The following is a 26,173-nucleotide window of genomic DNA, read 5'->3' on the forward strand; positions in this document are numbered from 1 at the left end:
TAATATTTTTTGTTGAATATTCTGGAACTCTCCAAAATATTTACGATCGTAACGGCATATTTGTATATATATACATATAATTTTTCTATAAACATTCTATAAAATATATTTTTTATATTAAATTAAACAGTATATTGCAAATTGCGCCTGCAAAAATATATTAAAATAGCACATATAAATATATTTAACATATTAAAATCTATCTCGAATATTTACATTTGGCAGGTACATGGAAGCGTGCGCTTCTGATATTACAACAATTTTATTAAAATACACAGAAATATATATTAATTTAATTTATTAATTTAATATATTAATTTAATATAATATTTATTATATATTAAATTTAATATATATACAATTAAATATATTAAATATATAATATAAAGCTTTAAGAAAGATAATTATAAACATAATATATATTACTTTGCAAAAAAATAATTTTTTTAATTTATGCAACATTATTTTAGGTATTAATTATACAGACGTATGATTTTAAGTACAAGCATTTTATCAACAAAATAAAAGTACGAAAATATCTTAAGTTAATAGATTATGTTGTGTAAAATATAGTCCCTGTATTAATATAATTAATACATTGTTTTGTTCTTATTTTTGTGTATTAATTGACTGTTAGACAGCGAGATATCAGTCATATTCTAAAGTATTTCTTAAAAACTAATCATAACAGTTTTAGAGAGAAAGAGAGAGCGGAAACAATAACAATAATTGTCATAGCAATATAATAATGTATTATCTCGAAAATAGTATAAATATAGGATATTAATACCTTTTTGGCAAGATATCATTATTTTTTGCTTATTTACATTCCTTACTCTTCCATCTTCGAAAGAACAAATCTTTTTCTTAAAACATCTCATATTCATTTAAAATGTTCATAATAAAAAATATGTCTTATTAATTAATTATTTAATTTTTATGCTGTCATTACTCTTAGAAGATATCTTTGCATATTTTGTAAATATTTATTGCTCCGCAATATAATTCTATTTTATCGTATTAATGTATCCGTGCGAACTACTTACTTACTTAATTTATGATTTGTGCAGTTTTTTCTTCATTACGGACTAATATTGCACTTCCGGCCGATAATGCGTCTCGCATATCGATTTTCGGTTATTAAACTGCGATAGTAAGAATTGCAGTTCGCTTTAAAAAAGAATGTATAAATACATGTTCTTATCATTAGCTATGATAAAAACACTATCACCTTGAGAATTCATTTCACATATCTTGTCTAATACATTATAATATATAACTAGTAAAAGATAATAAATATAAATAAATATATAATATATATGTATCATTTAAAATTATTTTACAAATATAATTAATTATTGTTATACATATATTGTAAATTTTTGAAGTCTTATATTATACGATGTGTTTCACATTAAATTTTCCTGCAATAAATATTAACAATATAATATAACAACTAAATATTGTACGCATATGTGTTGCTTGATAAAGACAATTTGGGCTTTCGCGTATTATTTACTTGATATATTAATATAAAAAATAGTAGAAGTTTAGAAGAATCTCAATTCTTAATTCTGTGAAATGAGTAAGAAGAACATACATATCAAAATTACCCGCTTGATGAACTTTTAAGCGCATAGCGCTTTCTATATTGTATCGTAATACTCTTATAAAAAACTATTATAAAAACTATCTATTTGATAATTAGTTTAAGTTAGTTAAGCTTTAAGTTAGTTAAGCTTTAAGTTAGTTAAGCTAATTTCTCTATACTGGCCTTAGAACTATCCTGCAAAAAAAATTCAAAGTTGATGTGACATTTTGATTTAAAAACTCAAAAGTTTAATAGCGCAAATGCATTATTATGCATTTTATTTTTTTATGCATGTTATCCTACTAAATTCAATATTAATTGAGTATTCTATCTACCTGTATAATGGCAAAAGTTTTTGATTTCTACTTACACTCTAAAAGTAACGTGTTACATCCACAACGTAAATACACAGTACTGATAAAAAATAGACTAAAAACGCAAAGATAACATTGAAAAAATTGTTCTAATTTTCACAATTTGATATTTTTTACTGCAATATATTGCGATGATTATATCATGTATATTAATTAATATACAGGTAGGCTATTTTAATGTCCCATTCTGTTTTATGAGTAATTTTCGATATGTTTGTGGAATACTCATATTCTAAAATAACAAAATTATATAACTCATGGAAAAATTCATATGAATGTGCGTATATGTAAATTAATGATACATTAAGCAAATATTTTATGATTCAAATATTTATCGTAAATTGTGAGAAAAATACTAGAGAAAATATATTATTTTGTCATATAAAAAAATCAGTTTGGACAATAAAAATCTGAATTATTTACTTGTTTACTGAAAATAGTTTTAACGCGGAAGTAGTCGATTTCTAGATAGTAAGAAACTTTATTTTTAATGATATATTGTAATTTGATAAATTTCTCTGTTGTATTTCCTTCTCAATTACATATTAGATAAAATATGAATAAACTTTGATATTTTTGCAAATGTCACATGAATTTAACAATGTTTTATATAAATAAAATTGCATATAAATTTGTATTTTCTTTTCAAGATAAAAAAGATGTTTAATGTGGAACATTAAAATAGTCCACCCTGTAGCTTTTGAATATATATGATTAATATACATTTATATTGAACTCTTGACAATAATTCTAATATTATAAATAATATTATAAATATAGATATCTCTATTATTATAGATCTTTCTGGAGGATCTTTGAAGAGCTATCACCTGGTGAAAGTGAACACTTCGATTACGATACCAAACTGTTGCACTGACTGCTACAAGGTGGCAAAACAGTGACTAGGCTCTCAGTCTCGCTATCGCTGGCGCTAAAGTTGGCTCTCTCCAGGACTATCGCGCTGTCGCTTTTCATACCGAACAGTGGTTGATAATACAATGGAGGACTCTTCGCATCTAGATCGACGCCGGAGTCGGCGCTCTTGGACATCTCTGACAATTTGCGAAAGTTACCGAAGAAGACGCTGTCGGTGCCGACGCTCTCGGCGCCGCTCTCGCTCTCGGCGCCATCGCATACCGACTCGGTCTCGTCGGTCTCCTCGGACACGCTGCTCACGTCGTGTCGCAATAATCGTTTGCGGGAACCGTTGCTGTCGGTGCTGCTGAGGTAGCCGCTGTCCTCGACCTTAACATGACCTCGCCGATTGTTGGTTACCAGCGGTAGCATCACGTTGCCGGCACTGGAATCGCAACTTCTCGAGAGACCCTTCATCAGTTGTCTCGTTCTGGAACCACTCTGTGCTCTGCTGCCGTTGATAAGTCTGTTCTGATCCTCCAGGCAATGATCGTCGATGCTCCGAGATCGTGTCCTGGTCTTCGCGAAGCTCCTATGATAGGAAAAACTCGTGGCAGGTCGTTTCTCTCGCGCTGTCCTCGCTTCACGCGACTTGACCTCTTCTTCGGTGTCAACCTGGTTTCCGTAAAACCTGTACCTGTCTTCGGAATCCTCGATCTCGATTCGTGTCTCGCACGGACAATCCCTGCAACCATTCGTCACGGTACGGTTGTCTATCCTCTCGTCGAGGAACGTCAGTCCCATCAAGGTGACGTCCTCACATTGATGCTTCATCTCGTTGTAAGCCTCGTATTCGCTCGCGATATCGCCTACAAGTTGAATCTGCGACGCGCAGAGACACGTCTGGTTCCCTACATGGTATCCGTTGACTTTCGGGACAGGAGCGCCGTTGCTGGCCGTAGGGTCACCCGCTTCGACAGATCTCCTGTCCCAGACGTTTTTTGACGGAAACGACGACGACGGCGGTGGCGGAGGTGGCAACAGTAGTTTCGCGTCCTCGACGCGTCGAGGTGGCTTTGGTCGTTGATAGATCTCCTCCTTGGGTGGCAACGGCACCACGTCCGGCTGATTATGCGGTTGCCTCTGTCTTTTGGCTTGCCTATTATCCGGTGTCAGATACCTGCACTTCTTCCACGACAGAGTACCGTCACTCGATTCGCCGTTCATTCGGCATTTGGTATCGTGACTGATGTGATCCAGTGTTATCGAGTGCGGTTCTTTCAAATTTGACTTGATCTTCGCCTCGTAGATTTCTCGCAGACTTCCGTGACTGCAGTGTTGTCGCGTCGCGGAGGAATTCTCGTCCCGGAAGCTGCCCTTGCTCCTGAGCAAGATCTGCGCTGGCCGCTCCAACGAGTCCACGTAAACCTCGTTAACCATCTCTGCTCCTTCGTATCGCATGTCGTCGTTGATTCGCAGCTTCATCGGTTTTCGATCGAGAGTATCAGGCTCGTACTCGGATTCGTCGAGCTTGATGTAATTTTCGGGCGAATCTTGGACTCTAATGGTCAAGTGTCCCGGATTTTCCGGCTCGTATTGGATCTCCGGGCCGCTGTCATCGCTACAGGCCGGGCTGGCGTAACCGTCGTTCACGTAGACCTCACTTACCAGCGCGTACGCTTCCGGTCGCTGGCTGCTAATCAATTCCGGTAAGCTGTTATAGCAATTTCTTTGGATAAGGATCTGATTGCTGAGCTTCGACATCGTCATCTCGCCGGTGCGGGTGTTAATCACGGCGTTCTGCATCGTCAGCTCCTCGTCCATCGGCAACGCCGTCGATAGAGCCGGACTCGATTGATTGTCCGTTGATGATTGATCCGGCGACGTGGACAATTTCCGGCTGCACTTGGAACGCTCGAGACTGTCCACTTCGTAACTGCCGATTGTTGCGCAATCGGACAACCTTGTGTTATGATGATGATCCAACGCTTTTACATCCACCATTTCGCGTATCACAGCATCCATGATACGTTTCGCCGTGTTTTTCGTGCCAGGTAATTCATTGATCATGTCTGGAAGTTCCTTCTTCCTCGACGGCGGCGCACTCGGTGCTTTCGGCTTCTTCGATCTCTTCGGGGCGGAACTGTTCTGCGATGTCTTTAGTTTCTCCGATTTTTCAGTGTTACTGGACGACGATCTTTCCGTCTTCGCCGATTCGTCCTCGCTCTTGCTGTTCTTGTCGTCCTTCGCATTATCCTTCATCCCGTTCTCCAGGACCGCGTTCTCCTCCATCTGTTTGATAAAGGAATTCTCGATGGCCTTGCGGACTTTGGCGTTTATCGTGTCGTCGCCAGCAGTGAATTGGAACGTTGTCCCGTTCATCCGCTTGCCGCGACCGTAACGATCGTACTCGGACTCGTCGTACATGGACCTGGTCGATCGCCTGGACACGCTGTGACGATCATCGTTCCCAAGAATCTCGCTTTTAACAGTGATATTTTGAAAGGTCCTCAGCATCGGCGGATTGTCCTTCCACGACGAGATCGATTTGCCGGCGAGACTCGCGTGATCATCCAAATCGGTCGCAAAGTCGCGTCTCGCCAACTGCTTCAGGTACTCCAGGTTCTTGGCGAACGTCCGTGCGTTTTCCTGAAAATTTCTGCGCGTGTCCTCGGCGTCTCGCCAGCGACGTCGCGGCGGCTGCACGTCCTCCAACCAGGCCCGCACTTTACTCTCACCGTGGCTGGGCAGCTCGGGCACCGGAAGCGCGAGCAGCTGTCGAGGGGAATCGCTGCTACAGCCGGGACATCCGGTACATCGTTGGGATCTGCGCGATTTCGCGACTGAACCACCCTGGACGGAGCTCGGCGTTGTTCTTTGCTGATGCTTGCTCGACTTCGCCGAGCTTTCGCATCGTTCGGAACTGTTCTCTTCCTCCGGGATACCTGTGCGTCAGATATTACCAGTGATAATGATGATGAAACGAAAAAGGAAGAGATTAATTATTCTTAATTATCGTAAGTGAAAGGTACGTAACATTTGCGCTGCACGTATTATTACGAAGTGCTTTACTTCGTTTTTTCACTGTTTCATGCTATTGCGAGCACGCAAAAGATTTAAGAAACGCAAGATCATAGAATTCGAGGAATAAGAGTAATAGTTTGCGGATGTAAAAGCGCGAAGCTAAAAATGCAGGTTTAAAGTTGAGTATTTTCTTCTTCATCAATTTCTCATTCCTTCATCGAAAAAAATTGTTCTTGAAGTAAAAGAACTGCATACTATAAAATCTCTTAACAGATATTCTCAAGTATTTTTAGAATATCTTTTAAAATTATAGATTAACGAAGACGTATTAAATATGTTCTTTATTAATGACAAATGGACGTATCTTTTTTTTATGAAAAGGATCTTTGGCATCTATTTTAGAACGAGATATTCTAAAAATAAGTAAGATATTTTTAAAATGAGAATATAATTTTTTCAGTGTCATAGAAATCTATCTCACACATAAAGAAAAATATTAATAATATTTTAAATATATTTCATATATCTATATGATAAAAATAGCTCCATCGTTTCATTTATTTCATAGAATATGATATATCCATTTTTGAAGAAAGAAAAAAAAAGACAATTACCATTGAGAGTAGGAACGAATCTTTTCGCAGCCATCTTGTGCTTGGCGATGGAAATGACTTCTCGGATTTTGAGTAGGAACTCGATAGCAGCCGGAGGTGGGGCCTAAAAAAATGCCAGGCTGTTTTCAAATTATCTTGTCGCTGATCAAGTGTACGTGAACGAATCAAATAGACTTCAGAGAAGCCATTAAAACATTCCGGAGTTCAAAAACGTTAAACTCGCGCGAATGGAAAATAAGCAACTTTTCTTCAGCGTCCCTGTCCCATTAAGCAACTTACCAGCAATAGCTGTCGATCGAAGTACGCCGGATTGAAGTACAGTTTCCTCCGTTGAGCACCTGGAAGAACCGGTACATCCTGCTGATGCGGGTTGTCAGCCGTCTCCACGACGCGTACATCCTCTTCCGGTAGTCTCTCGCCCAGAATGGAACCCACGGAGAAGAGCCCTTCCGATTGCTCCAGATACACACAATGTGGATGAACGATCGCGGATGTTATCTGCTGATAGAAGTACGCAATTGTCTATAATTCATTACATTATACTTGATATGGACTTTACAAATTACGAAATCTAACTTCTTCTTGGCACCGGAATTCTTCAATTTCGCGCGATTAATCAAAATTTATCACCTTTTACCACTGAATGTTTTTGACGCAAACTCGAGATGAAAAACTGACTTTTTCAAGTCGCAACACGACTTATATTCGCACTATTTTAGCGAAGAAAGAATCCTGCTACGTGGAAGCGGTTCGTAGAACGCACTGAAATCGTAGTGCGTGATATTCCGACAAGCGGCACGTTGTAAAAGTGGGATGCACTTCGCCTAGTTGGGATGGTACGGACTAACGGAGCGCAAAACTATAATGCGCTAATTGGATGCATTATTAAACGCGCGCGGTGATCCGACAGAAGATGAATGGTTCTGTACCCGGGATACAAGCGAATCCCAAAGAAAGATAATCGAATAATTTCGTGATGTTTTGCATTTCAATAAGTACGTAATATCTTCTCGAGATGTACAAGACGTATAAGCTTGCCCAATTACGCGATAGAACAAATGTATCTACAATCTCTCTCTGACACATTAATTAAAATTTCTGATTGTGTAAAAACAGATAAATTTATGTACAAATACATTGTATATACTTTTGTGCAAAGCAACTCTTCTCTTTCAGATGAAATAATGTTATTCATTTAGATTGGAAACATAAATTACTCGAGATTGAGCAATTAACAGCTTACTTACGTTCTCGAAACCCTGCTCATTATCGCTCGGAGGCAGATCGTCCCCCAAATCGCTCTCGGTGAGTCCGCTATTTGTGTCGCTCTCAAAGTGTCTCGTGGCGGCCAGCAACGGATTATTCTTGACCAGTCCACCACCGTCTCGACCGTCGAGAGTGATGTTCGCCTCCTCGATGGATTTTCTCTTCGCCCTTCTGCTGTGCAAATATAACGATACGCTGGCTACGTATATGAGAGCCAAGATAACGGAAGAGAGACCGATGGCAATGTATTCCGTAGCTGATAGACCTTGAGACACTTGGGATGTCGATGCAAACATCACTTCGCGTACGTCTGCCAAGAGAGAAAAAGAGAGAGAAAAAAATATGTTTAGTATGAGTCATTTCTTTAACACAATCTGATATCTGTCATTTCAAATATGTTCATTAATAGATAATCACAGCATTTATCCGGAATATAAAATTAAATCAAATGTGAATCGATTTTTATTCTATGAATCTCGAGTGTATATTTTAGCAATGTAATTTATATAATATAAAAGATGTAATTGTTTCATTCAAATGTATGTAAGACGAAAAAAGATTGCATATATTGAATTCATAAATAAGTTTCGATTTATTTAACAAACTGAATTTTTATATTTAAAATTATTTATAATAAATTTTAATATAACATATATTTTTGTTTCCATTTAGACAGTAATCTTTTAATTCCTTCTTTGAAGAATTTTCGATATTTTAATTTGTAAACAATTTTTTTTACAAATTCATAGATCTCAGCATCGTTATGCAAATTTTTTTTCATTTAATGAATTTTCGAGTGACAAACAGATGAAAATCTAACGGGGCAAAGTTCAAAAAATAAGGAGGATGAGATAAAACTGGTCACTAAAGTTCCAGAATTTTTTCCTGGATTATTTTAGCTATGTGGTCGTATAGCAAAATCATATTTTTGTTATTAATGAGGATCTTTTTCCACTTTTTCTTGTAGTTGTTATACATCTGCTGTAATTGTTTCGTTTCGATTTAAAAATTCATATGAGTTTTCAGAAAAAATGTTTCAGTAATTATCTGTAGCGGAACTTATTTATGAATCAATCCAATATATTCGTAGTGTATATTAATAAATACTACGTACTATTTTTTGACGGTGAACCGGCTACTCTGAAGGCTACGCACGGTGTAAAAACACCGCTGAACGTCGACTTGGGTGATGCGTCTCTACAGACTAGCTTAGCTGTCACGACTCGCCCTTCAGCAGCATCTCTCAGTCCGGTCTCGCCAATCCACTACGATGGTATCGCGTAGAATTGAGAATCAGCAAAGATTATCAGGTCAGAACAAACTTCATATATACAGGATATTTATATTTTAAATAGCTGTATCTCTGTCCATCCATTGAGAATTGAACGCTTATTTATATAAACCTTTTTATCAGAATAATCGATACTACAATCTCCCAAATATTTATTATTCCTTCTAAGACACCCTGTACTTTCTTACATTTATCATGAGATGTTCGCGTGCCAATATATGTATAAAATACAGAAGAAAGTAGTAAAACCAGTAAAGTGTATAAAATGAAAATTAGATCGAATTAATGTTCGTCGCGCTGCCTAAGAGAATTCTCTCGGTTTCCCTCGAGGGCAAGCTAATTACGCTAATTGAAGGCACCGCTGGCGCCGTTTAAGCTTCCCGTTTTTATTATGATACCGTTCGGTATCATAATACAAGTGATTCGATTGAATCTTGGTTATGCCGTTCGTGGCGTTCATGAAAATACCATATTTCTCCCGGACTTGCTACCATCCGCTGCTACTTACGCGACTAATTGCGATCTTACACACTCGCGTAATGACAAAGTAATAAGTTATTCCACACGCAAGTTCCCACCAACCTGGAGGAATGTCCTGCCCTCGTCCCGGAACAATCTGAAGGGCGGTTCGGTGTCGGAAAGATTCCTCAGCTCGGACCATCCCACCCTTCCCAATTGCTGGGCACCGGCGATCCCGCATACAGGAGTGGTCACACCTAGTTTCGGAAAGTAATTTATGCCCGTGTTAAAGAGCGATCGTCAGCGAGCGAAACGAGGCGAGAGATAATGAGCGAAATGAACGCCGACGGGGCTTTTCTCAGAGAGAAGCAGCGCGTCAGGAGAATTTTTATGAAGGCTCTGTTACTCTAAACTTTCGTATCTTTCGTTTCTTGTCTTGAAGAGAGAGAAAAAAAATATGCAACTGCGATCGATTCTCGCTCTACTTCTCTTTTTTGTAATGCCAATCATTTTGCACACGTTCGCTATGTTAAGTATAATTCTATTAATTCTATTAATCTATCCTTGTGGAGCAAAAAAATATTTGCGCCGTCGAACTAATCCGTTGCTTGAACTGTAAAATCGTGAGAATTTACCTTCAAAGCGAATCTCTGCGTGTGGATATATTATCTGTCCCCGTTGTGGTAGAAAGACATACGGTACTCTCTCCACGTAGCCGTTGTTGCTGACAAATCCCGCAACGTTGCACTCTAAAAACATATGATTCTATTCAGAGAATAAAAAAAAAAAATACTGGTACAAATTATAATTGATATAAAAATTTATGACATAATTATTGCATCGATTAATAAAGTTGATTGTTAGATGACATCTGTGAATTATATGTTAACATTAGTATATGAGTCAATTTATTCAGCTTCTATTTTTCTTTATAGTATAAAATCCCTCTTAAGACTCATATTCTTAAGTGTTTCTTGAACATTTTCTAATTAAGAATACATTTTTTTTGTTAACAACAAAAGGTCGTATGTTTTTTATGCAGACGATTCATTTGGCATTATATGGTACTATTGTTGCAGCAACATATATGGTTGCAATTTATAGTGCAGTGCAGTGTTTGTCACTGAATGGTTTAGTTTATTAGAAGAATGGATAAAGTTAATAAGCGCACCAAAAAGAAGACTTCTTAAGAGAAATGTTTACGAGTATATGCAAGTAACATAATTTAATCGTTCGGAATCCAGGTCTCATGCTCTATACATTCTTTATGTCTTTATGATCTTTCTCTGTCTATAAAATAATGTGCTGTAAAATAATATATTTTTTGTTAATGTAAAAATAAATTTCATTTTGTATATGTTTTTATAAATTAGGAATATTTGATACTAATTTTTAGAGGATTCCCCTCTTAAAGTAAGAGGATCCTTTTGGAACTTATTTTAGAATAGAATATTCTAAAAATACTTATTTAGAATAGAATATTCTAAAAATAAGTGAGAAATTCTTAAAATAAAAATACAATTTTTTTTCAATAAACAGTAGTATGAATCAATTTATTGAGCCTTTATTTTTGAAAGAAGACATAAGCATGTTGGAAGAGTTTATTTGACATCTTATATTGTGAAATTGGACAATTTCTTATTGATAAAAGTCAAATGAGCTGATGTGTAATTTCTGTACTGACACAGTCGCAAAGGCAGAACACGGCAGTGAAATAGATTATACGAATCAAATGTAAAAAAAATCCATAAACTTTCGAAACAAGTGTTTTTCTTAAAAATACAGAATTAAGGTGTCTCTGACGATGTTCCTGACGATATTTTTTTTCGTGCAATCGTGCATGTTCATTTTACCCAATAATTTCGGCGAGACAGCTTATAATTTAAGGCAAAATATATCGCCCCCAGCCAGCCCCGCTCTTTTTCTCATTTGAATAAATTGCGAGAGCATCCCGGTTTATACCGAAAATTTCGCGGACCTCGGGGAAACGCGGCGAGCCTGCACGAACGCAAACGCGAGGAAAGATCGCGCAAAACGTATTGAATATTTCTTTTTTTCTTTTCGCAAGAGAAAGAGAAAGAATAATATAGCATAACGAGGTGTCTTTGAGAAGATGCACTATAATCACGTCGGGCTTATTATATCGAATTTCCGTAACGGCAGTTAAAGAGATGCACGAGATGCGTGTAACTCGTCGACTGTAAGACAAAACGCAATCAATCTTCGCGTTGAGATAGAAAAGAAATATTTGGCATTTTTCCGTAACACGTATCTCTTATGTTAAGTTAACAAATTTATTATTCTTCGTATTTTTTGCAATGAAAAATATAAAAAGCTCGGGAGATTGTGTTTAAAGACACAATCAATACCTACGTAGGTAATTGTTAGCATCTGTAAAATTGCAATGATAACACTTTTGAACATTTATTGATACTATCAATAAATAATTATGGTAATTTTGTAATATAAAGTAAGAAACATTTTTATGTGATATTTATTCATTAAAAAAAATACAGCCTTATGCAGTAGTCGCTTCTGAGACTTTGTATTAAGTTCGATTTCGCGGAAAAGGGAGATCTTAATCGTGGGATATTTATTATCCAGTTTCGAAAAAGTCCGAGTTCACAAATTTGGTTAACCGCATATTTGCTTATGCAAATATCTTCCTCGAATTAATCTTCGGTATTGATGCAAGGGGGAGGGAAAGAGGGGTCGTCGGGACGAGCATAAAATTCAATACCCTTCAATTTCGCGCGGGGCACGTAATGTTCAGCGAGAAGTTGGAGTATGTGAAGTTAGCCCCCCATAACTTCAAGTGATATTTTCGATGCTTTAAACGACGGAACTATTTCTAAAATCGATAGAGAACTTTAGAACTCTTGAGGGGGCAGCCAGAACTCTAATAATTTTTTCAAAATTTAGAAAATGGGGGACTAACTTCACATACTCGAGAAGTTGTATGTTTTTGCAATTTCTAATTTACATTATTGTACATTATTGGATAAAGAGCGCGATAAATCGGCGAGTCTATCGGATTTAATTACACAGCGTGGCGAAGCGCGGACACTCGCAGAACCTGTTCGATCATCGTCGAGGGAGTCCGTTTGGACATCGCGTTGCGAATTTATATTCCCTGTATTAAAGCCCCGTAACCGGCCTCCGATCATTTGTAAATTATATATCGGGTCTCTGGCGCGGGTGATGATGCTCGGAACTCGATATCGTACAATAACTTTTCGCGCAATTGCAGTCGACGTCGCGATAACGCGCGCTTATTTTACGAAGATGTCGCGCCCCGTGTCATTTAAATTTTCTCTACTCGTTCCTCGATATCTTAATTCCGTGAAATACTCGTGTCATCGTAAATTGTCATTTTTGTCAGTTTGCAAATGCAAATGTTTTATACATGATACATATATAAAGGATGGGCTAAATAGAGTGGTACAAGCTGTTTTCTCCGAAACCGATGGAGATGATACTTAAATTTCTTTTAAATTAAATGGGACAGGGGGCTATTATTTGGCGTATAAATTTTTGTGAGGGATACAAATAGAGACCCCTTCATTTTTTTTAAATAAAACGGGATATTATTTGTTTTAATTCGGATAACTCTCATTAAAATTAATAAATTTACTTGAAATTTTTTTTATTCTGCATTATTAAAGAGTTATGATAAAGAATTCAAATAAATGAATTGCGGATGATACATTTTTTCTCAATTATTATAAACTGAAGCTAGTTAATGAAGTTAAAAGAAATGCAGAAATACATAAGATTTTGATATCTGTTTATATCGCTAAAAAGTACTCATGACATTCTTCATACGCGTTTTTCATTTATTATTCATATAAATTCCGACGATAATCTTGACATTTCTATCTAAAAATAGTCGGTTTCAAATTAATTAAAATCGATATAGAAAACAAGCCTGATGACAGTACACAAAAATCGACAACGTCCATAAACTTATAATATATTTATACAAGTTTCTTGAGTTAATATCGAATAATTTTGCATCAAATCGATAAAAAAGAATCTGCATAAATAATGAAATTGTTGATAATAATCTATATGACAACCTGCATTTATTAAATTTTCACGCTGCTTCTCGGACTAATAATCCGAAGACATCCATTGCAGACCTTCGCGAGAACCGGTCACGATCGAAAAATATAATCGATCTCAGATTGCAGGAAACAATGTCCGGGCCGATTTACGTTTATGGCCGGTTAAGTCTAATTAACAGTCGCGGCTCGATTCTCGATTTACGGCTATTTACACTCCCGTATTGGTATTCCCGACTACGGGGTATGGGATATCCACGCGCGATCCAACGTCGGATAAACGACCGGTTGATTAACGATCGTTGAGTTCACTCCGCGCGAGCAAGAGTTTAGCGACTGAAAGTCTCGGTCGCGATTGAACTCTGACCCTTCCGCCTTAAGACGATGAATCCACGAAACTAGAAGCGGCGTCCGGTTTTCTCTATGGACCGAGTGATAGATAATGTCATCTCGCGCGAAAGCTATCGCTGACCCATGGTCGTGCTTGAACCTCGATATTTGCAGTTAGCCGTACACACGGGTCCCGTATATTTTCTGTATTTTTTGCAATGTTTCTCGCATGTTTCTCTCTCTACCGGTATTGAAATAATTAATTATAGGTCGTATATGTAGGTGACCATTAGGAAGTTGCTAAATTAAATAGTTGTTATTTTATAACGAGTTGACAGAATGAAATTAATTAAATACACACTTGTAGGAGAAAACCATTATTTTTATTACCGCATAGTGTAAAATGCATATACATATATTTATACATTTGTAAAGATAAATCTGAAATGATGAAAAAGGGTCGCAAATTCAACAGACTGCACGGTTTAGTGATTTATTTCCGAAATGACAATCATTAATTTGCAAAGCAATCGAAAATTAAATTAAAACTGATGAGCTAGGTACATGAACCTGCTTGATGGAACCCCCGTGAAACGAATGAAAAGAAAGATATAATTTAGTTTCAGCAACTTCCTGAATAATAGTCACCCGGCCGAATTTTCGATTCTTTTTCATCATGCTCATAAATTCACAAATATATATTTCTTTTGCATTATGCGATAATAAAAGAGAATGCTTTTATAAAATAGTGTTTAAAAAATTTATTTTATTTTGTCCACTCATTATAAAATAATAATTATTCAGTTTAGCAACATTCTAATGATTGTATATGCGATTCTTGAATTATGCTTAATGGAATTATGCGAATTTACATACGGTTATAATATACAAATATATATATAAATTCTTATAACTTTTTATGCCAAATATTGCTTATGCCAAATATTATTGTAGGAATCGAGTTATATAAAAAAAGTTGAGTAATTTTATTTAATAAAATTAAGTTGATCTTCAAATGACTTTAAACAATTACTTTAATTAAAATTCAAGATCATCAATTCTTTTTTTTCCCTCAAAATCATTTAACTTTTGTATGAATTATTTTCTCATTATAGCAATAATTTCAACAATAGTCGACTATATTACTTAAATGAAACGACCTATTGTCAAAAAAATCTATAATTCTGTATTTAAAACATAAAAATATTTACAAGAAATATCACGTTGTTAAATATCGGTCTCATCAGTATCATATACATATAATTATAGTGTCATTACTAATTAATATTGAAACACAGCGTACTTATGCGTATCTCAGAGTTATCATTTCAATTCTTGGAAAATGAGAATCATGTAACATATATGAATGATTTTACGTCTAATGCGATTAAAGTCCTCTGAAATTATGGAAATATAATGTGTATAGGAAATTATATACCAGTTATATATCGCTAAGCAGATTTTATCGCTACTCGATGACACGCGACGATAATCTTGCGATGATCAGAAAATTAGTTTAACACATACTTGTTTAGCATTCAGCGAGATGCTGTTGCGCTTCCCGCTGTTGATGATAATTGCGAACCTGAACGCTGTGCGTGTATTACACATCTGCGTAAGATCATCGATTATATACTGATGCATGAGACTGACAGCAGCGTGAAACGAGAAAACATCGAAGAAATGTAAACGAACGTTTTCTTAAAGTCTTAACGATCCGTCAAAACCTTAACATCGGAGCATTCTATTGGAAGGTACCTTGAACTTGACCAATTTTCATCGCGATCGTGTAATTTCACCGAGTATAGCCATCAATTATCTTTACGATCTATACGGAGAGTCGATTTAATAATTCACCGAGTAAAAAGTTCCATATAAGAGAGATTCCAGCATTGCGTTTTCAATCTACGAACATCCCATGATGTATCTCGATTTCTGACGCATTACGCATCATGAAAGAATCCTAACTACCTAACTACGGCAAATCATTATCATTCAAGCTGGCGAGCTACTAGCTTCCGGCTACCGATGGTGTATTGCGTGAATGGCCTTGACACCTGTTGCTAGGATTGACACACGAAGAGATTGCGGTGTCATTCGTTTGATTAGTCGCGAAATTAATATCGAAGTATCGTTTGATATGAAATAATGATACTTCTACTGGAAGGAGAAGAAAATCTCCCTCATTATTATAGTTGAAAAAAATACTACACTCCACAAAATGCAATATAAATAATATATATTTTCTCGAACACATTAAAAAGTTTAAAATAATTATATTTAAAAAATATTCAAAATTTAAATATATTATGTTTTGAACAAAACTTTTTCTATACTACTTGTCTTTCTTGTAATACATTATTTTCCCTTCATTAATGTTTCGCAAATATAAAAAATAGAAACGGACCTCAAGTTTGCGTTCTGCGACAGAAAAGATTAAGCAAAATTAAAGTTGTCAAAGTTAAAAGCGCCCAGAAGATTTCCTTTCACGGATATGTATAATCAATCACTGATCCGAAGCAGAAGTCGAATCGTTCATTACGAGATCGTCTGCCTTTCTCTCTCCGAGGAGAAATCGGCACCGTTGTTCATTGTTTCTTGCGGCATTTCTTCTACCGGCGCCACGACGTGCCGATGCCAACTAAATGCTAAGCACGCTTGCTTTCTCGGTTCCGTTGCCATCGGTAGCGGCAAGTTATCTTCACGAATCGCTTATTTATTGATTGTAAAACAGGCACGCGTAACCTTGGAAAGAACCGTATGAGAGTCGCACACTTGACACGACCGCTTAGAGTCCTGAGGAAGCCAATGAAGGTTTCACTTGATTTCAAAACACTAGAGTAATCACTAAAATACAGTAGCCTGAGAGAAATATTTAATTTACGAATAAAAGGAGAAACACAACTAATTTTCTGAATCTTTGCTCGATTTGAAGAAATTCGTCGACAAAGTGTAACGAATGATTCCTTCAACTAAAAAAACATTGGAAAAACTCTTCCGACCGTTCCTTTTCCATACAGACCTATTTGTTATTCGAAGCGACGCACTGAAATAATAGTCATCGTGAGTAATATTCATCGCCGATGACGATTGGGAGCCACGACGTGACAGCAAGTGTGCTAATAGTGTCTCGGCTCATTGATCGTGGCGTTAAGTAATTGTATCTTTGTGTGTACCCCTCGTCGCATTCAGGTGTTCACGGGCATTAGTCAAGTCAAGAGCTTGGGAAAGGCTCATCGAAGGTTTGCGGCCTCTCCGTAAACCTTGATTTTCCTATATAACGACCCTCCATCAATTCTCGCAACTTCTTTTTTCGCCGAAGAATGTTACTTGCGTTACCGGTCGCAAAATTCGCAGCGCGTTCCTCAAGGTACGAAAATGGATTCTAATGCGTACGCGGTGACATTGAGTCATTAGGTAAAACGATATTTTCCTGTGTTCCCATGAATATTGGCCGTACGGAATTTACGGTACTATTCGCGCGCAAGTCCTTGCATTATCAATCTTACGCATTAATCGATGATATCAAATTTATATACCTGTTTCATTAGAGTACAAATCGTTGATCGGAGAAACAAGGAAAACAGGTTTGAAAACTTTGCACTTCTCTCTCCTCTCTCTCTCTCTCTCTTCGTCCGACTTAAATAATGTTAATATCATTAAAAGGATGTAAAAAGATAAGGATAATTATAAGTGCCATTTATTTTATGGTGAATCAGACCGAGTCGGAAACAGCGATCGCTCTGAAACGCTTGAAATCATTCATTCTTCAGTCTCGTAGATCTAAAAGCCAATTGTGTATCACCATGTATTTTTATGTCAGCATAAATAAATACGACAGATGCTTCATCGCAAAATGTTTGTTCCACACATTAGTTATATTAGTACAGCCTGAGAACGAAAATTCCAGAAATCATCACATCCCTCACTAAAGTTGAGAGATTTCTGTTTTCTCATCTTCCTCTCTATTTATCGTGATTACTTCTCGACGCACCTATATGTCCGCGCTATTTATTTTCCATTTGCGACATTCAAATAATTTGCGCATCGTTTCACATGAAAGATCATAAATCGTCACGCAATTATTCGCGCACATTTAATTTCTTATCTCAAATGTAAAAATTTATTATTCAACGGAGTAGCTAATGCTATACGTATAAATGATAAAGCGAATATAAGAATTAACATACGACAATATGTGTATTTTTAAAAAATAATTCTACACCAGTGGATGAGAAAAAAATTTAATTCGTCTATGATTTTCATTTGGACACTGATATTTATCTTCGAAATCAATATACGACGTCGCATAATACATCACCGCTCTGTCTCTCAGATCGCGATTTTCATCTCGCATATTAGCATCTGGATGATTTAAGGCACAATGAGCATACTATTCAGACCTCTTTTCGTAGGCATTCGTTGTGTCATTATCGCTGCTAATTGCAATGCAATGGTGACACGCTATTATTGTGCGATTAATATTCATCGGGCGAATGCACTCGCCTCTTTTTGATCTGCACAATCGTAGCCGTGCTCCGGCGTGAATATACTGATTATCTGCCGAGATAGATCCCCATCTTCGAAATGAAGGATAATTTATGAGCGGTAAGAAATCAACGAAGACGTGCGCGATTCGATTTCCTTTATCTCGATTATATAGGATGGGTCATTTTAATGTCCTACCCTAAATATTTTTTTTCTACGCCTTTAAAAAAAAAAGTTAAATGCTTCGCATAAAAGTTGTTTGACTTTAAAGGGGACACAAAACAGCGATATCAATTTTTTTAGAGATGGTGTTACTTTCGAAAAATTGTATTAATCATCACTTTTTTAAAATGAAAACTGATTCTTTTAAACAAAAGTTGTAGATCTCTTGAGACAAATCCAATTATATATAAGTTAAAAATTTTCTTGATTTTTAAATGAGTTTCACAATTTTTAAATTTTGAAATATTAATGTTCCGCAAATATATTAAGAAGTATTTTCTCAAATTAAATTTTATTTTGTATTTTTGGGTAGTAACATTTACTAGTTATTACACAACAGTATTAAATCATTTTAATGAAATCAAAATGAATTACCCACCGCGAGAGATAATAGACATGATCAAAGTGGTGGAATTGTGTAGAAATAATTTTAGAGCTGCTGAAAAGAAATATGCTCGTGTATCTAGGAAGATCTTACATCTCTTTAAGTATCATTTCTCTATTAATTATCTTTTATAATGTTATTTTATAATATCTCTTAATCTCTAATAGATATTGTTGGATTTATTTCGACGAGGCCTACTTTTGTTAAAAAAGAAAAAAAATCGGTTTCCATTTAAAAAAGTGATTAGTGAATTTCTTTCAAAGTAGTACAAAAAAAAGATATTTAGGATGGAATAAAATGTCCACCCTATATATTACGTCTGTTCTTTTATTTTTTTTTTGTGCAACTCGCAACGTTGGAGTCCGCTAGAGTACTCGAACTTGAAACTAATCTTTTCAAAGAAAAATTTCTAGAATTTAATTACAATTCAGATTCTTCAAAAGAGTCATGGATTTTGAGAAATCTATAAAGATTCAGATCATTAATGTAAAATTTGAGAACGCAATTCTAAGCAGAAAATCCAAACTAATTTCCAGACTAATGTCGGCTAAAATCTCATATAAATGTTTACATAATCATCGATAATTTAAATAATTAATTGTTCGCTTGAAAATATCAATCTCTAATATATATTTGCCTAATTCAATATTGCAGCTGAACATTAGATAGTAATTTAATTTATTATTTAGACGTAATATCATCATTATTGTACGACGCGATATTACTTTCCATATTACGTATAGCGATAGTGAAGACTTCACCAAGTGCGAGGAGACATGCATAAGTGATGCTTACAGATTGTTCAGGATTAGATTTCGCTATGTAACACAGAAACACGTACTCTCGCACGATTGCATCATTACTGGAGCGATTCCGGACAAGCAAGAACATTCAAAAGAGTCGCAAGGTGAAATCTCCGCGTGACCTTTCAGAGTTTCAGAGTGAACCCGAGATTTACGAGGAGAGGTAGCGGTGAATCGCAGAGTATTCCTGAAGGTAGAAGCCGAAGATGGTTAAGATCGCATGCTTATATTAGTCAGCAGAGAGACACAATCGCTTTACAAAAAAAATCACGCAATTAAAAATCTGGCGAAAAAAATTATCTATGGTTGTTCGGAAAGTCATTTCGTTATTTTGAATGAAAATTGTATGTGAAAAAAACGAAATGACTTTCCGAACAACCCAATATAATATAATTAGCATTGCAATTTTAATCAATTAATTGCAAAGCACAAATATCGATACAAACATTAATTCTCTGCTGTGATTGTCCAGCAAAAAATATCGCAAAATATACAGTGAAATAATAAGACAAGTCGCGAACTCTGCATTTTTACAATACCTACCTATACATTTAAGATTAGGTTTGCGAAGGTGGTTTTGGCGAATGTTGTAAGCTGTGCAAAAAAGGCATTCTTAACCGTAAAGAAAAAAAATTGCGAAAATACGTTTAAACGGTAAATTTGTCGTTCACCCTTCACACAAATTCTCACGCACCGCGTCGACGTAATTATAATTATCAGTAAATAAGAGTCGGGACACGACGGACAGTGGGCGAGAAAATTCCCGTAATAAGGAAATGCTGCGAGACTGTTTTCTTTTTACGCGCGTTGCAGTTTTCAGCCCGCTGGCGATCGACTCGCGATGCAAAACGATGATCGCAGCATCACTTTGCGGAACGTAACGTGTCAGCGAGCGCGTTACCACGTAATTAGGAGACCCCCGAACCAGCGAAGTAAACGTAACCTTTCATCTTGAACATGAGCTCGGTTTGGCTTTGAGAATCTCTTTCGTGACTCCTCCGCGAATCGAGGATAACTGTGAGAAGAGGTCGGATAAATTAGGGCCGCGATGCACTTCGTGAATGAGTTTCAGCATCGGTCGCTTCTACGAAGCTATAATTATTTTTTGTTTCATTACTCACATCTCGTGTTTATGTATCCTCGATCAGACATTAGGAAAATGCAGATGCATGGTGAAGCTGTACCGCTAAATTTTCACGATTTACTTATTAGAAAGGGATTCATTTTAACAGGAAAATCTTTGAAAATCACGGGATTTTAGAAAAAATATATCAGGCAAAAGTTGTAAGATTTCGTGGAGGATATCGAATCTAGAATTAAAGAAAACACATGGTTGTTTCTTTAAAAAAAAGTATGCAATTTGTAATTAGAAAAACGCCAAGGACAATTCTATTGGTATAATGCAATGTTTTGTGCTAAAATTTTGTTTCGTTAATAAATACGTAAAAACGTCTAAAATTATGTTAATACGTACAATACATATAACAAAGAAATATATTAATACGTACGTTAATACGTACAATACATATAACAAAGAAATATAATAAAACTCAAAATAGCAATTAGGCGAGCTTATTTACATCACAAAAGTTAACAGTGGAAAACAAGAATTAATTTCTATTGGAGGGAACACGATAATTACTAGCATCGAGATAGGTAAATACTAGTAGTAGGTGATCGCAAGGGAACGTCAGTCGAGGAGTATTGAGCGAATGTCATAATGTACGATCGAATGAGATAGAGCTCGCTTTAATAAACACAGCGCGCGGGCTCTCTCTCATCCCAGAAATTACCGGTCTTGAGTTCTATTATCATTCTCCGAGCAAAAGAATAACCAACCAGTCTGCCGTTGCTCGATGATTGCAACGCACGATACCTATTTACAATTTCATCGATTCGATTCAATGGATAAAGACCGCGATAGACACTACCATTCAATCGCGCAGGCTCTTTCTCTACTCACATAGCGCTTATACGTTTCATCGTAGACAAATTAAGCTGTCAAGTTGTTAAGGTATATTGTTAGACAAAATCTAAATGCGCGCGCGTGTTAAATGTAGATATTATTTCGACATCGATTTATACCTTTCTCAAGTATCTGAACACAAAGATTTATAAATGTTTAAATACTTGACTTCTCCTCTTTGATGACCTTCCTTCACGCTATCAAAGTATTCGATATTTTTCTATTCACGGACATATAATGCAACGATTTAGAGGGAGAGAAAAATGTGTTAACAATGTGTGATACTCAAATATACTCGATGCGATATATTCTCGAAGCTTGCGATCATGAGAAGTTTAAGGTGCCAAATATACAGATTTTTTTTCACTGATTTCTCCCAAGTATGTTATTAGTAGGCAAGGATCCGTTTCTTGCCTGGGTCAGGATCTCCAGTATCTTTACTCACACACGGACACAATTTTCCTGCCTGTACCTATGTAGGCATACATATACAAAGCCTAACTTACACGCGCGACGGTTACCTGTTGCAGGTGCGGAAATTAGAGATTAATGACGAGCGCCGATTCAAGGTTACCCGTAAAGGTCGTACGGGTTAGTCTTCCTCCCGGCAGCAACAAACCCCCGAGAGAGATGATTCTCATACGTTTCGATCATCATAATTTCATCTTTCGTACGAAAACATGACGTTTACCTGGCGGGTACCGGGATAAAGGTGATTTGTCGCATTAATGATGCAAATAAATCTCTACGTATATTCATTATTGCTTGATGAGCTCATCGTACCGTAAAATCTCAACCACGATACATGCTACAGCGCATTAATAAAAAATGTATAAAAAATGTTTTATTAAAACTACTGTATAAAAATTAATTGTATTTGAATTCTCTAATGATCGTTCTATCGGATTTGTAATCTCAATTAAATATAATCGCGCAATTCGAATCATAATTAATTTTATATACGCACACGGAAATCTTGAATATTTAAATATGAAAAATATTTTAATGTACTTACAATTAGAATAAAAAGGGGGAAGATAAATCTCGCAGCAAAAACGCGAAGCGGACGAATATTTTTATTAGATTTTCGAAGACATATATTGAATATCCTACAAAAATCGGATATCGGATTATCTTTGAAGGATCACACTGATTATGAAATTGATTATCGAACGAGACTCAATATTAATTTAACGATATTAATGCACGGTTGAGAAAAATCCTAATACAATTAACTCTGAATAATTAAAGAGAGTAATACCGATCCGACTTTGATTAATATGCAATTTAAGACTCTTCGAGGCATAGACAAATCTAATTAATTAATGATTAATAGATAGCGTATAATAGCTGTATATATCGTCAGCTATATTTCCAATTCGCGTGCTTTTCGATCTCAAAATGCGCTGAAGTGTAACTACATAATGAAAGTTACTTGAAGATACTCTTTATAATCTGTGTGTGCAAGTGTTGCGTGCAAAGTGTTGCGAATCTTTAAAGAATTTAAAAAATTTAATTCTCGTAATTTCATACAATTACAATGCAAACGAATTTAATTTAGTTATACAAACAAATTTAATTTCATATAATTATAAATTAAAATTATATTGGCTATTTTTCTGTTCAACACGCGCATGATAAAAAGCTCTATCTGCTGCTTTATCATCCATCATAGAATATAACGTGTAGAGGATACGAGTATTGAATTGCCCGTTGTTGCACGCCAGAAATTACGGAGTTAATAATAACCCAACGCAGAAAAAACATCTCCGCGCTTTCTCAAAAACTCGTTCACTTCCACGAAACGTTTTTAATCTTCGCGGTCGCTCGTAAATTCGCTCGGAGTCTTCCGCCAAAAGATGATCATGAATAACTCCGTTCGCGCGCGACGCGCGATAAACAGATTAATATTAATAAAATAGCGGGACGACGCAAAATAACAGGGTGGCGTTGCTTCTTCATGTGATTCAAAAAACGAGAGACGCCATCATTGCAATCTCAGTTCTATCAAATGAATAGAGAATTTAGAGGCGCGGAAGAAAGAAGGCTTTTACAAGAATAAAAATTTCGATTCTTCCGTGACTTCTAGACGTATATTATATATTTGTGCGCGTCACAGGCGATAGTAATTTTCGAAATATATCTACAGTGTTTCATTTTAATTAATGTAGTCGAATATTAATAAAACTGCGGCTTGTAATAAGAAAATATATTTCATTCAAAAGTTAAGTAAAATATTTCAAGGAGGAAAAAGTTGATAATTTGGAATTTTAATTATTAATGCTGTCATTTTAATTGTCAATTTTAAAAGTCATTTAAAGGTCAATATAATTTTTATATTATATAAATATATAATTTTATATATATAATATGCATCTATATGTACATTCTAGACTCTTCTTTTGGGTTTCGGATCGCGCTTGTCGGTGCTCGTAAATCATTCCGTAATCGATGAATTACGATTAATAAGTAAAGGAGGAATCGACCATTCGCCGCTTTGGAGCGAAACTGATTACCACCGGCGCGGCGCGAGTTTGGTAACATTAATTTAGATACGCCTCTGCTGTCTCTCTCTTTCTCGTCGCCGCTGCCGTTATACATATTTTACGCGGGCTTTAATGATGTGCGACATAAGTTATATCGTAGAGGAGTGTAACAGAGCGTTGGAAAAAGGAAAAAATTGAGGCGGTAAGTGGTTAAAAAGCCGGCGTTGCTTGCGTGCTCGTGATGGGTGCATAATTTGGGGTGTTTTAGTGGGTCTGAGAGAGCCGCGGATGACAATAATGGACGGTAATGGATTGTCGACGATAAATAATCGATATAACGAGGAACTCGTTATTTATAATCCGAATAGTTCTTTGCGCGCGTCCAAAGCGTTTAATAAGTATATCGAAGATATATCAAAGAAGTGATGAATAATTATATGCAATAAATATTGTAGCACATAGTGCAATTTATCAGTGCACTTTAGACCTTGCTTGCCGAAATTAATAACAACGAGATTTTAATACATATTTTAAAAGTAATATGATATGATATTAATTAAAGAAAAAAAGAGGAACAGAGAGAAGTAAGATCTATCTAATTCGAGAATCGTGAAAGTTATAAATCAGAATTAATAACATATGGTCTCTATTCGTACGAAGGAGAGCCTATTGAAAGTGGCAAGCGTATCCGCTACTGTTTCAATAAATAATCACACAAGATAGTCTTCCGACACTTTTGAAAAGTCAAGATTCCTTCGTAATCCTGATTAATGTAATCAGATTTGATCCTTCGAATTTTACAGCCTGTATTAAAATCAACCGCCGAACGAAAGCTGATTATAGACTTCACCGAATCATATATTCATAGCTCTATTATTTTTTATAACATAGTATTGTACATGATATAACTGTATTTATAATATTTGTGGTACAATTATCCTTAATCACACGATCGAAATGTTGAGAGCATAAGGTATACGTCAATATAATCAAAATGAATTACTTTAATTAATAATTTCATTTCAACGGTTTAAAACGGCGAATCGCAAATCATTCGACTCGCACTTCTTTCTGACACATCTTGCGCATCGAGTGCGCACCGGGTGCTTTAATGCCGCGCGTACATACATATAGCGGTCGATTTAGAAACGTAGAGTACCGGACAGACGGAGCTCGAACAGCTGGAGTAATCATTTCCGATGACGCGGTTCGATTGAGAACGGTATGCTATACGTGCCGAGAAATCCGCTCGACAGATGAAGGGGGTAGAAACTTGCGGTACGCGATGCGAAATTTTTTTCTCACGTGTTTATGTTTCTCGCGCACAAATTATTTGTGTATGTCTGGAGAAAGACCGACATATTAACCCTGAAGCGGTCGCGCGGATGACATTAGTCATCCACGTGCACAAATCTGTAATTTTAATTGATATAAATTTAAATTTATAATTATTATATAAAACCTGTATTTAAATAAATAATATGCTCATAACTTGTGTACTTGTATTTTAATTCGTCTTTTAAAAATGAATGACAGATGTTATCCATGCGATCTTTAACGTTCCATTTAACAGCGTGACCACTCTAGGGTTAAATGATGCAATCGGTTTAGACTTTTCCTATAGGTCCTTAGATCGATGATATTTGGCGATGGGATTAAGGGTTCGATTTTTCAATAACAGTTTAAACTTACAATAAGTGTTTCAGATAAGAATGTATATATTATTTGATACGAGAAGAGAGATGTATCAAGTATATTAACAAACATGATCATTTTTTCTCTCTCCATTTATGATTAAAGATAATATAAAACCGTGTGAATATTATAGTTCGGTGTATAATTAGCATTTTTTCGAGATATATATCAACAAGTGTATTTTGACAGTGGATGATGAGACGATATCCTGGAGCGTTTTTCATTCATACTCGGAGAGAAAAAACATTATCGCAGCATCG

At 35.9% G+C, this 26,173-nt stretch overlaps 1 protein-coding gene across 2 annotated transcripts in view; it reads right to left on the bottom strand.

The window, feature by feature from the left end:
• Positions 1-1,406: 1,406 nt before the first annotated feature.
• Positions 1,407-26,173, bottom strand: part of Sha (shavenoid) — an 82,799-nt gene continuing 58,032 nt past the window's right edge. The window contains exons 4-10 of one of the 2 annotated variants that reach the window (XM_083041469.1): positions 10,110-10,223; positions 9,598-9,731; positions 8,839-8,989; positions 7,706-8,034; positions 6,738-6,956; positions 6,459-6,561; positions 1,407-5,765 (exon numbers count right to left, since the gene is read on the bottom strand). In XM_083041469.1, the coding sequence (XP_082897595.1) occupies positions 2,818-5,765; positions 6,459-6,561; positions 6,738-6,956; positions 7,706-8,034; positions 8,839-8,989; positions 9,598-9,731; positions 10,110-10,223 (3,998 nt within the window). In that variant the 3' untranslated portion in view covers positions 1,407-2,817. Of the gene's footprint in view, positions 5,766-6,458; positions 6,562-6,737; positions 6,960-7,705; positions 8,035-8,838; positions 8,990-9,597; positions 9,732-10,109; positions 10,224-26,173 lie in introns of both variants that reach the window. The other variant, XM_083041468.1, reaches the window with a different exon arrangement.

This window comes from Prenolepis imparis, unplaced genomic scaffold (genome assembly GCF_030444845.1).
Source record: "Prenolepis imparis isolate NDT839.2.m4 unplaced genomic scaffold, iyPreImpa1.0 SCAF_7, whole genome shotgun sequence".
Classification (NCBI taxonomy): Eukaryota; Metazoa; Arthropoda; class Insecta; order Hymenoptera; family Formicidae; genus Prenolepis; species Prenolepis imparis.